Source organism: Chiloscyllium plagiosum, unplaced genomic scaffold, assembly GCF_037043375.1.
Source record: "Chiloscyllium plagiosum isolate Xiang-an unplaced genomic scaffold, Cpla_swu_hap1 HiC_scaffold_35, whole genome shotgun sequence".
Taxonomy (NCBI): Eukaryota; Metazoa; Chordata; class Chondrichthyes; order Orectolobiformes; family Hemiscylliidae; genus Chiloscyllium; species Chiloscyllium plagiosum.
Window position 1 is genome coordinate 37,927,866 of NW_028270173.1, and position 18,536 is coordinate 37,946,401.

The 18,536-nt window shown below is 42.2% G+C and overlaps 1 protein-coding gene across 6 annotated transcripts in view; it reads right to left on the bottom strand.

Moving 5' to 3' along the window:
• LOC122541220 (collagen alpha-1(V) chain-like) overlaps window positions 1–18,536 on the bottom strand; it is a 386,777-nt gene that overhangs the window by 88,401 nt on the left and 279,840 nt on the right. For all 6 annotated transcript variants that reach the window (XM_087979516.1, XM_087979517.1, XM_087979518.1 and 3 more), the window contains 11 exons: window positions 16,414–16,470; window positions 15,781–15,834; window positions 15,555–15,608; window positions 15,409–15,462; window positions 6,799–6,852; window positions 5,363–5,416; window positions 4,094–4,138; window positions 3,097–3,150; window positions 1,876–1,920; window positions 1,723–1,776; window positions 346–390 (listed from right to left, as the gene is read on the bottom strand). In XM_087979516.1, the coding sequence (XP_087835642.1) occupies window positions 346–390; window positions 1,723–1,776; window positions 1,876–1,920; window positions 3,097–3,150; window positions 4,094–4,138; window positions 5,363–5,416; window positions 6,799–6,852; window positions 15,409–15,462; window positions 15,555–15,608; window positions 15,781–15,834; window positions 16,414–16,470 (570 nt within the window). The remainder of the gene's footprint in view (window positions 1–345; window positions 391–1,722; window positions 1,777–1,875; window positions 1,921–3,096; window positions 3,151–4,093; window positions 4,139–5,362; window positions 5,417–6,798; window positions 6,853–15,408; window positions 15,463–15,554; window positions 15,609–15,780; window positions 15,835–16,413; window positions 16,471–18,536) is intronic.

Consider the following 18,536-nt stretch of genomic DNA (forward strand, 5'->3'; position numbering starts at 1 on the left):
ATACCAGGCAACATCCTGGTAAATCTCCTCTGCACCCTTTCCAAAGCTTCCACATTCTTCCTACTGAGGCTACTGATGGTGTTGTCTTATGGGGTTAAGTATTATGTGGAGGTGCTGGTGCTGGACTTGGGTGGACAAAGTCAGAAGTCACATGATACCAAGTTACAATCCAACAAGTTTATTTGAAATCACAAGCTTTTGGAGTGCTGCTCCTGCATTGAGTGAAGTTTATGCTCTAGATTTCAAATAAACCTGTTGGACCAAAACTTGCAGTTAAGTAGGTTAAGGCTTATCCCCATAGCAGTTAACAAGAATTCTTATGGCTCTCTGCAGGTTGTGACTTACCTTGTGGCCCGGAGGACCCATGGCTCCCTGAGGACCGGGTATACCCTGCAGGAGAGAAGGGAGAAGGATGGAAGAATTAATTGGAAATTGAGCCAGGCAATAACAGGCTCAGTATCAACACATCTGGTACATATTCCTCAAGCCCAATAGACCAAGGCCTCATCACAACTCCACCAAAGAGCAAACAAAACTGATTAAGCACCAGCTTGTGTATTCGCAACTCAATCTCAGATTGTGCCACTTGAGAGCAAAAACCGACAATCAAGATTATAACAGGGAAAAAAGTAAAATTTACCAGGCCCGTATTCAGTCATAAATATTTGTTTTTTTACAGTTCAGGTCTGTGTGGGATAGTGAAGGGTTAGTTTTTATAAACTGCTATATCTGTCAGTGAGGACATGGTGTTTACAGACTATCTGCATCTGACAATTAAAGGACAGTGTTGGCAGACCAGATGTGCAGTGCATAGTGAAGGAGTGAAGCTTATAGATTGGGTTTGTAAAAGAAAATGTCCCATCACTGTCATGTAAAGACTGGGGTCTAAGCAATAGTGAAGAGGCAGTGATTACAGACTGGGTTTGCATGTGATAGTAAAGGAGTGGTGATTATAGACTGGAATTGTACGCGGTAGTTATATACTAAGTTTTGTATGTAGGAGTGAAGGGGTGGTGATTATGGGCTGGTTTGTATTTAATAGTGATGGGATGGTGATTATGGGCTGGTTTGTATTTAATAGTGATGGGATGGTGATTATGGGCTGGTTTTGTTTGCGATATTGACAGGATGATGATTATAGACTGAGTTTGTACGCGGTAGTGTTGGGGTGGTTATTCTGGACTGGGTTTGCATGTAGTAGTGATGAGGTGGCATTAGACACTTTGTATATAGTAGTGAAGGAGTGGTGATGATAGACTGCTTTATATGAGGCAACGTATAGATGGTGATTACAGACTACGATAGTACACAGTAGTGAAGGGATGGTGATTGTCGACTGTGTTTCAATGCAGTAGTGAAAGGATGGCGATTATAGAGTGGGTTTGTACACAGTAGTGACGGGGTGTGATTGTAGACTGGATTTGCATGTAGTAGTGACGGGATGGTGATTCTAGACTGGCTTTTTACTTGGTAATGATGGGATGGTAATTCCAGACAGGATTTGTATGCAGTAGCGTGGTGGTGATTTTTCTAGACTGGATTTGTATGCAGTAGAAGAGGTGATGATTCTAAACTGGTTTTGTTTGCAGTATTGACAGGGTAGTGACTATAGATTGGATTTGTATGTGGGAGTGAAGGGTGACGATTATAGACTGGGTTTACGCAATAGTGTCGTTTGGTGCTTACAGGAAAGAGTATTGCCTTAAGATGACAATGTGTTACCTGAGCTCCGGGGATCCCTTGTTGTCCAGGAGGTCCTGGTTCTCCTTGTGGTCCCTGTTTCAGATCAAACATTCAGTACAATAAATTTCCAAACTCTCAAGCATTGCAAAATTGAAGAATTTAAAAAGGTAAAAAAAGAGAGATCCTACACACCAGGCTTCCTTTCGGACCATGGGGGCCATCTGATCCTCGCACACCCTAAAACACAGAGAGGTGTATTAAATATCTCAATGACTGGAAATGCAGTGAAGTGACTTGACATTTTTGCAATCAGGGTAGATCACCATAGAATCCCTATGGTGTGGAAACAGGCCTTTCAGCCCAACAAGTCCACACTGACCCTCCAAAGCGTATCCCATCCAGACCCATTACCCCTATCCTGTTGCTCTACATGTCCCCTGATTCATGCACCTAGCCTACACATCCCTGAACAGTATGGGCAATTTACCAAAACCAATCCATCCTGGCTTTCGCATCTTTGGACTGTGGGAGGAAACCGGAGCACCCAAAAGAAACCCATGCAGACACGGGGAGAATGTACAAACTCCACACAGATAGTCACCCAAGGCTGGAATCAAACCTGGGTCCCTGGCGCTGTGAGGCAACAGTGCTAACCATTGAGCCATCGTGCCACATAGGCTCAGGAATATTGGCATTTCCTTTCCAATCTCCTTTTATGTAATTTTGAAGAAATTTAGGTATATAGACAATTTTGCATGGCAAAATATAAATGATGAGTATCCTAAAATTGCCAATTTGAACACTAGCATAGTTCCAATAGTTGAGGAGTATACCTCTCCTGGCTCTTCAGTCACTGCTCTAGGTTTATCATCATACGCCAACAAACCAGCATCAAAATTACTCGTTCCTAAACCAGCAGTTATTCTGGTCTTTATGAAGACCAATGTGAATCAGTAACACCTTCACGTTTACCTTCAGGATCCACATTCACTGTAATTCGCATTTTGAGGAAATCACTTCCATTAAATACAAGTCATGTATTAGAAATAGCTTGGATGGGGACACTGGGGGAGCGGGAATCACTGGATGGGTGACAAGGGGAGGTACATGCAATTTTAGATAGGTTTCTCTGTTCAGATAAATACACATTGGAAATTATTTCATTCAACACACTTCATAACAACTTCCACACAATAGTTTAGCAGCAGGCACCTCTGTCAAGACCTGTCGCTTCTCACAGAATTTCTACTGCCTCTAACTGAAATCTAGCATACACGTTCATGAATATCCCATTTCCACACATGCTTTGCTGGAGAAAAAGTTTTCAGTTAAATGGTGAATATTATTTTCAGCCAACCAATCAATTTCAAATTTTGCAGAAAACAGATGATCTTTGAACCTGTATTAACTCACAGGTGGTCCTTGCAGTCCAGGGGGTCCTTTGGGTCCAAGGAGTCCTCTTGGTCCCTTGATAAAAGAGAGAGAGAGAGATAAATAAAACAAACATTTCAGGGTAAAACCTGGTATACAACATCACACAATCGATTTTACAAAATGGCACATTGGTTCAAATTAATTGAAGCTTAAGTTGTTTAGTCCTTCTGCTTTTGACATTTGCCCTTCTTCATCTCCAAGGTCAATGGCATTGTCCTGAGTCTTGAAAATTATGCCTATTGGTGGGATAGTTAATATTTGGGGCAATCTTGCAACGGCCGCTTTGATGGATGGCCACAGCTTCTAGATTCTAGAGTGAAATCTGGAGATTCTCAAAGCTCTGCCTGAGGGAGTGAGGTAACGCAGCTTTAGAGATGGAGCAATGTAAAGCAGAAATAAACAGAAGAGCAAGTTAAAGGGGTAATGGGAGAATGGGAGAATGGGAGTGAAATGAAGGGGTACTGGGGAGAGGGAGTGAAGTAAAGGTGTATTAAAGAAAGGACAAAATATGAAGAGGTAATAAAGAGAAATGACATCTAGAATTTTCAAAAGAGGGAGTGAGGTGAAGGATATTAAAGAGAATAAGCAGCTTGATGACAGACGGGTTAATGAGAAGGAATTTTGGGGAAAGGGGGAGGTGAAGGGGTATGAAAGTGAGGGAGCAATGTGTGGGGATATTAAAGAATGTGGGATTGATGTGAAGCATAATTAGAGAGAAGGAGTAATGAGGAGGAGTATTGGCAAAATGAGGTATGAGATATTGATGTATTCCCCAGGTCTGCATTGACTGTTTGAGTTGATGAGAGATTGACTGGAAATTGTAATTCAATATTTGCTCTTAGGACAGTTTGGGGCAGACAGCTTTACTCTGTCACAAAAGCATCCCACTGGGATTTTCCTGCATGAAGGTGATGACCATATCCTGAACTCTCTTCATGAGAATAGGAGCCAAGTTCTAACACCAAAATGTACTTACAGACTCCCCTGGCAACCCTCTTGGTCCAGCTTCACCATCATCTCCCTGCAAACAAAAGATGAACATTAGATTGCAAACAATGACAACCTCAGATCTAAGATGGACTTACAACTGCTGGAACTGGTGTGGAGTCAAAGCTGCATCTGTCAAGTCATATTCGGAAACCACTCAGCAACACGTCTATGGATTGTTTAGAACCAACTTTCTGATGAAATATTTCTTACCATTTATTGAATTAGATAAGGTAAGATAAAAGTTGCCATAGTCACAGAGGACCACAGGGCTTTTCTCTTGTTGGACAGAAATGATTGATGGTGATTTAATATGAGGGTCACTATGCTTCAGGTGAGGGGCAAGACTGAGAAGTAGAGTCTTTTTTGGTAACTTCAGCCAGTGCAGGAATTAAACTCATGCTGTGAGCATCACTCTGCATTGTAAACCAGCCATCCACCACTTTGTCAAGTTAATTATAGATTCAAGATTATTTTACTCAATGCGAGAACATTGCACCCACTTAACAGAGGGCCACAGGAATTGTAACCCTTGGAGCGAGGTTCTGGAGAGTGACACAAATGAACATTTCAACCACTCTGACACATCGTGAGTCCAAAGCAAGACTTTAGAACGAGGGCAGGTAAAAAAGGGGAAGCTGTATCCATCCCAAATTGTCCTCAGGAAGTGGTGATGAGCTACCTTCTTGAATTGCTGAAGTTGTAGACGATGAGAGTACTCTTCAGTATTTGACTCCTCGGGTTGGTACAGCTGAATGTCTCACATGGTCATTTCAGAGGACATTTACAATCGCTGTGGGTCTGGACTCATAGGTAGGCCAGAATGGTCAAGACAGCAGACCTCCTCTCTCTCAAGGCTATTAATTCTTAGGTTTGTACATTCAGTTGATGAAATTTTGTAACAATCCAATCGTACTATAATGGTTATTAATGAGTTTAAATTTATATTTCAAGCATTTTGGTTAATGAAATTTAAATTCTTTTAGCTGCCAATGTGGAACTCGAACGCATGTCTTCAAGGTATCAGTTCTAGGACTGTGGATTTCTAATCTATGGTATTCCACTGTGCTAGCATTCCCCAAGTTCATACTCCACTGAGTCAGTCGCTCTCTCCTGTAACCTGTCACTGGCATTGGTCCTATCCAACAGACTAAAAGTTCCGGTTACTCCATAATCTTGACTGATGGAGTCAATAGTGGGGAAGGAGGTGGTTGGGGTAGAGGGGAGTGGTTTGGAGGGAAACAAGGCAAACACTCACCCTCTCTCCATCTTCCCCTTGTTTTCCCATCGGTCCTTGCGCACCAGGTTCCCCCTGGAACAACAGAACAAACAGCAGTGTTAAGCTTCTGATGTATCGTCAAAGAGTCTCCGACACCACGCTCAGGTATACAGTTCCTCCGACTGACAATAAGGCACACAGAGTATAGCATAAGCTTGCGTACACTGTCTCACTGTCCACTAAGCCATCACACTAGTGGACATGAAACCAGGGCGAATCTGTGTCTTTGGTGCAAATGGACAATTAATATTCTTCTGTCTGTCTCTCTTTCTCTGTACCGACCACCTCCCCACCTTCTTGACAGGCACTGGAAGAGAGTACAGGTAAGGTCCTTAAGAATGGTTCTGGGAATGAGGGACTTCAAATCATCTTTGTCAGAATGGAGAAAATGGGACTGTCTTCCTTGGAGAAGAGAACATGGAGAGGATATTTGATTCAGGTATTCAAAAATCACGAGAGAGTTGTACAAAGTCAAAAGGGAGAAAGTGTTCCTATCCATGAAAGGATCGAGAATGAAAGGGTGCTGATTTAAGCTCAGTGGCAAAGGAAGAAATGGAGACTTGAGGAGAAACATTTTCAGAGAATGCACTGCCAGAGAGTGTGCTGGAGGCAGGTTCAATCGAGCCACTCAAGAGTGAGTTGGATTATAATCCCAATATGAATAATGTGCGGGCGACCGGAAGAAGGTGGCAGAATGACACTTGGTAATCTGCTCCTTTGCAGAGCAGGCACAGAGACAATAGGCAGAATGGCCTCTTTCTGTGCTGCCATCATTCTGTAATAAAGCATGCCTCACTGTAACTGTTCTAGAGAGAATTGAGAGCACAGCTGAGTGGCACACAAAACCTCCAAGGTTAGGTTGGGTTAAAATTCCACTCTATACATATGCCTAACATTGGCTGTTTTACCTCTCTCCTTCTCATGAAGCAACAAAGGGCGAAATGTATTTCTTGTCCCCAGACATTTCCTTAACTCTACTTCAGCATACCTTGTAATCCGGCTCTAGTAAATGATAGAATGGGTGATTTGCTTGCTGGAATCTGAGCTCCTCTGTCCATATGCAAGCTGACCCATGTCATTCCACCATTCATGTTGCATGAAGGATCACAACACCAAACTACACCATCTGTCCTGGTGGAATTCAAACCCATGACTGCAGAACATTAGCCTGGGACTCTGGAATACTTGTTCAGTAACATTACTACTTTGCCACTATCTCTTTGGAGTAAAAACACAGAGCTTTCAGATTTTCAAATGTCTGAGAACTGAAGGGAACCGAATACCATAACATAGCATATCATGTGCCTATCATCTGCTGATCTGTGCTTAACCATGGGCAATCATCTTGGTATGTCGAAAGAATCAGACACATCTGGAGCATGAGGATCAGTGCACTCAACCCCACTTGTACTCACCCGGTTCCCCTTCTCTCCAGGCAAGCCAGGCAGTCCATCAAATCCTCGGTCACCCTGAACAACAGAGGCATGACATCAGCAGGTAGATGGACATTACAGCTCAGCAGGAGCTCAGAGTCTGTCGCATATACATACAGAATGCATAACAAGGACTGACACACACAGAACATCACAGAGACTAACATCCACAGAGAAAATATGACAGACATAGACACACATACACACAGTGATTCAGACATGCGCTCACACATATACAGATCACTGTACTGTATTAATGATAGTGAAGGAGTTAACATAAGAGGCTGCATTAAGCTCCACCTAATCTGATGATGTCACATGGTCTTTGGGGAGAGAAGAAATAGTCTCGCTCAAAAACTGGTAAACATCATTAACTAGCTCCTGACAGTCTTTGTAATTAGGTCTAAGTGGTTAACATAGGTTGCAGACATTGCTATCACAAATTAAACAATATTTGATAGTACAAATTGCTGCTACATTTCTTGCACAAACTACAAGAAGCGCTGCAGAAATTTGGCGAAGATCCTGATACAGCATCTTCCGAACCCACAATCACTTCCAGCTAGAAGTACAAAGGCAGCAGATACATTGGACCATCACCACCTATAAATTCCCCTCCAAGCTACTCACCACCCTGACTTAGACAGTTCCTTGACTATCACTGGGTCAAAGTGCTGGAATTCCCTCCTTAAGAGAAGTGTGAGTCAACCCACAGCACAAGAAGGGATCTTACTACCACTTTTCAAGGGTAACTAGGAACAGGCAACAAACCCTGGCCAGCCAGCAACATCCATATTCCATGAATAAATTCCTTTCTCATTAAGAAATAATTGTGTTTACTCTCTCTACTGTTATAAAGTTAAAGGTGTGGACTGGACCTTTAAGAGAGAGTGAATGCTGTTTGGAACTGAGAGTTTAGGTGGCAGACTAGGTGGCAGTCATAGAGTGTACTGGAAAATTGAAAATATATCACATTTGGCTGTGAAATGGATACCCGAGTTGGTTGTTATTTTGATAACTCAAATTTAACCAGTTTAAATTATGCCCCAGGATACTAAAACTAAATCGATGTTTGAATTTATTGTTTTGCCAACATTGAACCAATGAAACTATCTGAGGTTGGGAGTATAAAAATGCAGCATTTTGAAAATTGGAGACAGACCAACTGCCATCAACACAGATCCAAGAAATCGGGCAGGCGGTGGGTGGAGGTGGACGAGGGTGCGGGGTTGGACGGGGTTGGGGGTGGTGTTGGACGGGGCTGCGGGCGGACAGGCGGGGTTGGGGGTCAGACGGGATTGGGGCGGATGGGATTTGTGGGCGGGGACTCACGCGCCGTGCTGCTGTTGCCTAGTCTCCTGAACGGGGAGCAGACTTCACAAAAAAAACCGCAAGCCCCAGAGGAAATCATTAACTGAATAATCAATTATCCGATGAAATAGTACACGCCCACCTTGTTCGGATAATTGAGGTTCCTCTGTAAACATTTAAGAGAAAAAGGGAGTTTAGAGCTGTGATAGTTTAGGGTGTAGATTTGCTCACTGAGCTGTAGGTTTGATATCCAGATGTCTCATTACCTGGCTAGGTAACATCATTAGTGGCGATCTCCAAGTGAAGCGAAGCTGTTGTCTCCTGCTTTCTATTTATATCTTTCTCCTGGATGGGGTTCCTGGAGTTTGTGGTGATGTCATTTCCTGTTCATTTTCTGAGGGGTTGATAGATGGCATCTAGATCTATGTGTTTGTTTATGGCGTTGTGGTTGGAGTGCCAGGCCTCTAGGAATTCTCTGGCATGTCTTTGCTTAGCCTGTCCCAGGATAGATGTGTTATCCCAGTCAAAATGGTGGGTTTTTTCATCCAGGTGTAGGGCTATGAGGGAGAGGGGGTCATGTCTTTTTGTGGCTAGCTGGTTATCAAACCTACAGCTCAGCGAGCAAACCTACACCCTAAACCTCAACCTGAGCTACAAACCTTCACAAACCTTGCGTTGTGCTAGTTGTTGTTTAATGTTGACTTTTAGAGTTAAAGAATAAATTGATATTATTTTCTTTAAATATTGGAATTTGGAGTTCTCTGTCACTCATATTTTAACAGATTACGAGACGAGGTGAACCTTCCTGGGTGTTTGCGTTAATTAACAGAAGGGTTCACCGCCATTCGCAACACTACCACTGCCAATCAAATAGGCCATCAGATAGCCTCTACTACTTCCTCTGGCAAGCATCATCTCACACTTCATTGTATTAAACATATGTAGAATAGAGGATTAATGACAGCACTGTACTCCACCCATATGCCACAAGTGGTCGAAACTGCAACATACAAAATGGTTTCAATGATGGGGTCAATGATGAGCAAAACCTGCTCATTCCGCTAGCTAGTGTCCTACTACAACTGACTGGTATCATCCCCATTGTCCTCTCTATCTGCAAATTTGCTAAGCTGGGCAAACTTTTGAAATTTTACTTATTATATCCTATAATAAGAACAGTGGTCTTTTCACTGACCAAACTTCACCATCTTCCAGTTCTGAAAAACAACCGCTGTATCTTGATGGGGTATATGAATAGGAAGAGTTTAGAGGGATATAGGCCAAATGCTAACAAATGGGACTAGATTTGTTTAGGATATCTGGTTGGCATGGATGAGTCGGACCAAAGGGTCTATTTCCATGCTGTATATCTTTATGACTTTATGTCCAGCAGACAAGAGAATTAAGAGGGCCTCTTGGTGTAGTGATAGCGCTCCTACCTGTGGGCCTGGTTTCAAATCCCAACTGCTCCAATGGAATAACATTTCTGAACAGGTTGATTAAAGAACATATGTAGAATAGAGGATTAATGACAGCACTGTACTCCACCCATATGCCACAAGTGGTCGAAACTGCAACATACAAAATGGTTTCAATGATGGGGTCATTGCTTAAATATCCCAAGTTAGCTGTAATGGAAAAAGAATCCATTTGACTCAAGAGAAAAACATTTCAGGAGGGAATAATTACCTTCCCACTTTAAGAATATTTAGACATTGAACAACTGCAGGAGGTTACGCAGACAAGCAGTCAGCAGTACACGTGAAAACAGCGTCACAGCAGAAGAAAACCTTCACCCGAGAGCTGGTAAGAGGCGCAGTGAAGTCAGTGTGGGGGAAACAGGAGAGCAAAACCTGGTTACACTTGTTAAGTTACAAAGACCTTATAGGAGAATGTCCAGTGGGAGCAGTTTAGTGTTATTGAGTAAAGTTTGGAATTATTCTAAGTAATGAGGAAAAATTTTAAAAGTTTGGTGTGAAAGACCAGGTTGGGAAGGATTGAAGGTGAAAGAGAGTACTTAGTCTTCAAAACAAACATCCCCATGCTTTGCAAGCAGGGTCCATGAGACATTGATAAAAACAGGTCAGAACTTTCTTCTATGGAGGCCATAGTACCCGAAAACTCTCAGATTATATTTATTGCAATAAAAGAAGCTTGTGAAGGTAAAGTCTCATGGAAGAAGGCAGTCAGAAGATTTTAAGCTTGTATTAAGACTGGAACATTCATAATTTAAACAATGGTGTTGTAAAAAAGGTATATGCGGACCACGGATGTTTATTTTAAAAATTAGGCAAAAAATTAGGCAAACATTTGCACTGTTCCTTAGACCATGAACATGGAAAAATACCTGCTTTGCACACAAAACTGTAGAAGTCAAGAAAACATCCAGAAGATTGGAAACTGATTGAACAAAGGTGGGACATTCCCCAGTAATCAGTACAGAGATACAGTGTTCTCATAATAAAGGACTCAAAACTTTTTTTGGACGTGTATCATACAGCGTTGCTAATAGAGTTCAAAAGACTTGCAAATAAACTATTAGCAATATTGCTATGAGTTAACTTTAGAAGTTTGAGGCGTCTTTACAACAAGAGAATTAAAACAGCAATAATTTAATACAGGGATGCAAGCTTTAAAGCCATCAATATTTATCTGTTGTAGAGTCACTTAATCTTTGAGAAAGTAAAACAAACAGCATTGAAATGTTGCAGCTTTAAGGTAGGTAAAATAAGTAACAACCAACAGAAGTAATGACGCTATAAACATTTGATTGTCAGTGATGAGCCATGTAATAGATAATATTGTACATCTTTAAGATGTAGAATTATCTCAAAATTAAAAGCTAAATTCTAAACTGAATTAGCAATTACACTAATACATTCAACAGTACCTATGCCTATTGATGTTGTGAGTCACCAAAATACAAGATGTAAATACCTTTGAGGACAATCTACTTCAATCGGCAAACAAATAAAATTCATAAAACAGTAAGATTCAACAGAACAGTTCAGCATCAAAGAGAATCTAAGACAACTTTATCAGCATCCCCTACAGATTAATGGAGAGTTGTGACCCTGGAGCTTTGAAATCAGAATTCAGAAAAGCCAGAAATACTATTTGAATTATTAGTGACCCTTTATCCGGCTTAATACAGTTCAAGGAGGATTTAACTTTGGACAAAGTTATTCAGATTGTATTGGAAGAAAAAATGAGGAAAATCACAGGCAAATCCTAAAAGGTAGGATCGGAAAGCAATAAAATATGGCCACTTTAGAAAATACAGACACATGAAAGGCCAACACAAAGAGTAGGCCAAACATCAGATACTACGAGTCGATCTCAGCACATTGGAGTAAAGAAACCTCACAGACATAGGTACGGTCGACTATGAAAGAAGAATTCTACACTTACAAAACTATAGGTCATCTCCCAGAGATGTGCAGAAGAATGGCTCCATTTTAGAGTAGCAAGAAGACAAATGCTTACTCATTCAAAGTATTGCAGAAATAGAACCTCTTCCACTGAGAGAGATACCAGAGCCACTCCTATAGGAAACTGATCATCCAAATGACCATAATTTGGAAGAACTTGATTATATCAATGAATATTGAATAATTTTCAGCTTGATACAGGAATGCTGCTTTTCATGATCAAATACCAAAGCGAAAGCAACAGCTTGAGCCTACACTGACAATCCAGGTAGAATGACTGTCAAAAGTGACATTCCAACACAAGTAGAGTCAGAGCTGAAACTATGTGCATTATACACAATCAACACTTCTTTGAGTCTACACACATCCTGACTGAAATATTCTTACAGGAGGAGAATGCAGTTAGAAAAGAACAATGGAGCCAAAGCATTGTCAACCATCTGGTTAAGGGGCAACTGGAAGGAGATTACATTGGGCTTCTCAAAATGATGGCAGAACCCAAGCAGAATCCACTTCAAATATCTATGTTGACATAAGGCAATTGTTTCATACTAGGCGAAAGTGAGGACTGCAGATGCTGGAGATCAGAGACAAGATTAGAGTAGTGCTGGAAAAGCACAGCAGGTTATCCAAAGAGCAGGAAAATCGACATTTCGGGCAAGAGCCCTTCATCAGGAATGAGGAATTGTTTCACACTGTCATCTGGAAGGAAGTCTCAGGCTTTACAAGACCTGTGGGACTGTTTTTGATTCTTATCACCACTGAAGAAGACAAAAATGACCAAAGTTTGGCAGAAGCAAGACAGCCAGAAGGTGAAAACAAGAACAAGCTAGAGTAAAACTCACTTGAACTCATTGACAAAGTTCTGAAGATTGCAAAGCAGCTCCACAACCAAATTAATCCAGAAAATTTTATTTTGATGCCAGATGATGAGCTGACATAGGCTTAAAATCATTTTCATCCCTTGTAACTCCATGCAAGACCGATTAAGGATCCAACCAAAAAGAAGAAATTACCTCATCTGAAAGACTAATTTATTGATATAGTTGGCTAGTTCACAGAGCTGTTGAATTATCGTGCAGATGTTTCATTACCATACCTTTTATAAAAACCAAGCTGGACAGAACAACAGCACTTCATGGAAGTCACACTGATGTTACCCAGTATGGCAATGTCTTGCACAATAACCCAACAGCTCGGCAAGCTAACCAACTGCTTCAGCCACAATCTAAGTTACAGATCTTTGCAGAAACCTTAAAAATCTAACTATTGCAAGGAAGAAAGTATTTGTTCCAACAGAGCAGCCAGCCTCTATGATGGATATTCATGAGATTAAAAGATCCTCAAGGTAATATTATGGGAAAACTACTGAGATAGTAGGGAAGTTTTCTGCTATAGAGTATTCAGGAAATTATAGGCCCCCACTTAAGTTAATAGACCAATGGCTGGGTTTAACAGGAACAATGTCCTCTGTAAAGGATACCTGAGAAATAAAAGATCCTCCAACGGAGGAATAACATACAGTCAAATGAAATCAAAGTCAGCAGTTCTCAGGCCAACTACCAATTTTTGAATCCTGAAGAAAATGCTTTTCAGAATAATTGTAAAACCTCGGGACTGCTTGCTGTTGTAAAGTCTGAGACTTGAGGGGAGAGGAGATAAAAGTAAATGTTGTTACACTTGTACATGTAAATGCTAACTATTAAAAGTAAACGCAGTGGGAGATGTTGAATCAGCTAACGGTTCTGAAAGAGTTAATGTTGAAGTTGTAGTCAGTTCTACCCAATCAGATGTTGCCTTTGGGTGAAAAAAAAAGTCGAGCATGAGATTCTGATAGAAACTGACATGCCACGTCTGGCTCCTGATAATCTCAGTAACTATGCCCAACCAGTCAAATGTAATTTGTACCTACAGAGAGAGAAACAGAGTTAAGGATTTCCAGCATCTGCTGTATTTTGCTTTTATAAATTGCACCCATTGGTATTATGTAATAACCAAACATTGTTGAGTAAGACAAATGCCTCTTGTTAACTCAATAATGGTTTACCCTCTACCACTAACTAGAAACCTCGTTAGACATTTTTGTTTAAGTGGAAGCACTCTACTCCATCACAGGACACACGGTTAGTAGTGTAATACAAGACAAACACACAGGGACTGAGACACACACCAACACACAAAAACAAAATAAAAGAGGGACTGATACACACAAATAGGAAAAGAGTAAGTAAAGTGAGTGCTGGTCTTCTAGAGTGCATGAAAGGGAATTAAGAATTGATAATAAGGAATTGGCAAAGGAAATGAATGGCTATTTTGCATGTCCGTCTAAAAGGGAGAAAAGAACTTAGTGAAATTACAATCAAAAGTGACATGGTACTGAGCATAACGATGGGGCCTTGAGCTGACGAGTCTTCGCATCAAGATGGATTTAATCTTAAAGCCTTAAAAGAGGTTGCTGATGAGGTAACAGATGAATTAATGTTAATTTTCCAAATTTCATCAGATTCAGGAAAGGTCGCATTAACCTGGAAAATAGCAAGTATGACTCCTCTATTTAAGATCAGAGAGAGAACAGTAAACAAGAAATGATAGGCTAGTTAGCTTCATGTCCATTGTGAGGGAAGTGTTAGAATTAATCAATGAAGAGATTATAGCTGCATACTTAGAAAACTTGAGGTAACGGGGGCGAATCAGCATGCTTTTCTGAAATGGTGTGTAGTTTTGGTCTCCTTATTTAGGGAAGGATGTAAATGTATCGGAGAACTCAAAGGTTTACTCCACAGTCACATCACAGGGATTCCTGTACACTGTCAAAGAGACTGACATACCCACTAACAAATACAACACCACAGGGACACACACACAGAAAATAGCATTGAGCTTATAGTTCTGATACAGCATCACAGGGACTGAGACATACACAAATACTACACCATGGGAAGTCTCTCACAGGCAGACGCAACACCTCAAGGACTAAGATACATTCAAACACATCACCGCATGGATGCTCTCTCACACACGCAGCACCATGGGAACTCACACATAGAGCACTAAGGGACTGGCACACAATAATCGCACACAGATACATATATACATACTGATCATCTGAGAGTGACTGACACACATACACATTTCCACAAACACAAACTGGGATACACAGACAAAAAGAGACATACACAAATACAGAAGACAACAGATATAGACATACAGGAGCTGACTGTTAAAAAGACGAATAAAAATATAATTTGTATTTTCACATATTGAAGTGGGTTATTTGACATGTAGCACTACATATGAACAGTAGATGGTGTTTAAGACCACATTAACACCCAGTTATCTTTTATTTCAATTCTGTGTTCCACAGATGTGAAAGACAATGTTCAGACAGCATTCATTTTCATTCTAATACCAAGGACAGAAATAGCTGAACTCAGAAGCCTTCCTGCGCAGTAACAATCTTCCCTGATGAATATAATTCGGGCACTCTATTTTACTCATCTATATTTACCCTATCCAGTCTTGCCCACGTACAAACTTACACTGCCCTAACCTCACTCCCTCTTACCATCCCAACACACATTTACCACCATACCCAATCCCTTTAACACAACACTCCCCTGGCAGCCTCTTATACTCTTTCTACACTGAAACACTGTGCCCTTCTCTTAACCCCTTGAGTGCACCACCCCCCTCCTTTAATCTGTCATGGTCGCTTAGCTCCTCTTTCAATCAAAGGTCAACCTGTGATCCGAACAGAGCCACACTCTTGTGACTGCCTGTTTTACAAACTACACAGCTTCACATGCACACAATCATACACAAAGAACACACGCAAATGTCCCTTCCATACCTTAATTCCAGACTCGCCTGGCATTCCTCGTGCCCCATCAGCTCCTGGGCGACCCTGTAACACAAGCCACCTTTGTTACTCCAAAGCTGCAATGCTAAATCATCGATTGTTTAAAAGATGTGAGATGCAGAGAAACATTCACTCACCCTCCGTCCAGATCGGCCTGGTGCACCCGGCGCGCCTCGGGGACCACGGGGACCCTGTTTAACACAAGGATATATTAGTCACTCTGCATCCTTTGTTACTCATTGCACAGGCCCACTGTAACATTATGTACTCCATCTCCACACCATAACACACTGGAATGCCCCCACAGTTTCATGCACTGAAACGTCCCACACACACTTGCTCTGAGCTACATCGGATGCCTACCTGAGGCCCAATATCTCCTTGTTCTCCCTTCAATCCTGGCTCTCCAGGACTCCCCTAGAAAACAAAAATAATGTATTTAATCAGCAGGTGGGAGAAGGCATTAGGAAATATTCCATCTGAACAATAGATTTGACACTGGGAGTCTGTCACTGTACTTCAGTGGTTCTGTATTGACTGTTCATGACACAAATTCTAACCCGCCTCACTTGCACTGACCTTACAGAGCAGAGAAGAGCCATCCCCTCACACCCAGACACTCACTCCACCGTATATGTTTAATGTTTGCAGTTTATCTCAGTGCTTACATGTAGCACGTGCTGTAGGACTGTGACTTGCTCCCTCACCAGCTCATATTCTGACTCTAAAATCAGTATCTTCCCCTAATCAACCTGATGAGTCAATATTCCTATGTCTACTTTCTTTCAATGGCACTTGGATCAAATTAGCTCATTGAACATCCCCCCCCCCCCCCCCCCATTTCGAAGTGCCTTGTTTTAAAAATGATTTAAATCTGAAGTAATCTTTGACCCCAAACACCTCCCACTCCAATTTAATCTTTAACCACTACTTCAACGCAGTTTGCCCCAAACAGTTTGCTGACTGGTGAACCCAATAGAGAGAAATAAAACTTACCAAAGGTCCAGGTCGCCCTGTGAACCCCATGGGTCCTGATGGTCCTCTTAACGCCAACTGGAAGTGGAAGAGATAGGTCAATCGAGGCTCTGTGTTGAGGGTAGATTACACCATCAAAGGAAATCCACAACATACACCTCACATCAACTACCACTGGCAGCATGTTCTATACTCTACGTTCTATGTGCTGGAAAGATGAGGATGGTTGGCCATTTGACAGGCTCACCATCCTTTGCCACCAATTCATTAAGTGGAACTTGAACCCAGAGCCTCGGCGGGGGGGGGGTGTTGGGGGGGCAGGGAGGAGGAGTAAAGAGGGGGAGGCTACCTACTGCCACAAGCAAGCCAGCAAAGGTCTGAATGGCTCAGGGCAACATCTCTGACACAAGGATTTGCACCAAATTCTTAGGTGTTGGCCTGAACTCCCTACAGTACTTGATAGGGTCGAGGTGGAAAAGTTGCTTTTGCCCTTGTGGGAGAATGGAAGACCAGAGGACATAATCTCAGAATAAGGGATTGCCCTGTTGAGACAGAGAAGGAATTTCTTCTTTCAAATTCTTTAATGCAGAGAGCTGTTGAGGCTGAGAGTCAGATTCTTAATCAGCAAGGGTTACAGGGGGAAAGCAGGAAAGTGGAGTTGAGGATTATCAGACTATCCATGATAGGAACATATGAATCTCTTGAGCCTGCTCCGCCATTTAACATGATCATGGCTGTTCTTAACCTGGTCTCAAACCCACTCTCCTGCCTGCTCCACACAACCTTTTACTCTGCTTTTCATCAGAAACAAATCTATTTCGTTCTTGAATCTAGTGATTGATTCTGTCCTCCACTACACTCCAGTACAGTGAAGTTCCATGGATATCTCATTAAATGAGAGAGCAGACATGATGATCGAATGGCCTAATTCTGCTCCTATGTCTTAGGGTCCAAGTTGGCCCAGGGGTGGCCAACTCACTTGAATCTCCCTTCAAACGGCCATACCTACGAACCTGTACCACTCTGCTCCATGGGAAGGTGGCCGATCCAGTTCAGACTGTGTTCTTCTGGTAGGCACCTCTGCGTTTTATTTAGTTCTTGAACTGATGGCGCCTATCCTGTTGGTTCTTGAAGCACCACCATCACCCCGGACCCCATACCTTGCAGGATACAGTAACTACTCTTTGGAAATAAATGAGAGAGGGAAACTTGGAGCATGGGCCTGACTGTGAAGCGTTAGGATTATGTCTGACCAGCAGAGCAACTGGGAGGTGAGGATGGGAAGCTGATCCCTGAGGTTGCTCTGGAAGTAATGCCAAACTGTGCCTTTTCTTTCATTCCACAGCTGGTGCCTGTTTATTTCTTTCCAGCACTTTGTGTTGTTTTTGTTTTCAGCATCTGCGGGATTTTTGGGGTTTTTTTTGTTGTTGCTGTTGCTTAATTGTCCGACCAGCATCATGCAGACCCTCTTGACAAAGTTAAGACGGAGAGGTGAAGGCAGAGGAGGGGTGTGGAGAAGAGACTGTCAGGGATTCAAAGTAAACTGCACCAGGAATGTCCGAGAAGAGGGAGGAGAGACTAGGCATTTAAATCAAACTCAAACTCCCCCAGGAATGTTCTAGAAGAGGGAGCGAAGGAGAGACTCAGGATTCAAATCAAACTCCCTCGGGAATGTTCTAGAAGAGGAAGGGAAGGAGCGACTCCGGATTCAAATCAAACTCCCTCAGGAATGTTCTAGAAGAGGAAGGGAAGGAGAGACTCAGCATTCAAATCAAACTCCATCTGGAATGTTCTAGGAGAGACTCGCGATTCAAAACAAAATTCTTCCGAGAAGGTTCTGCAAGAGGGAGGGAAGGAGAGACCCTTGATTCAAATCAAACTCCCTCGGGAAAGTCCTAAGAGAGGGAAGAAAGGAGAGACTCCGAATTCAAATTGAATTCCTCTGGAAATGTTCTAGAAGAGGAAGGGATTCAAATGGAATTCCCCCAGGAATGTTCTGAAATGGAAAGGGGGGGGAAGGAGAGACTCCGGATTCAAATCAAACTCCTTCCTGGATGTTCGAGAAGAGGGGGGGAGGGAGGGGAAGGGAAGGGAAGGGGAGGGAGGGGAAGGGAAGGGAAGGGGAGGGAGGGGAAGGGAAGGGA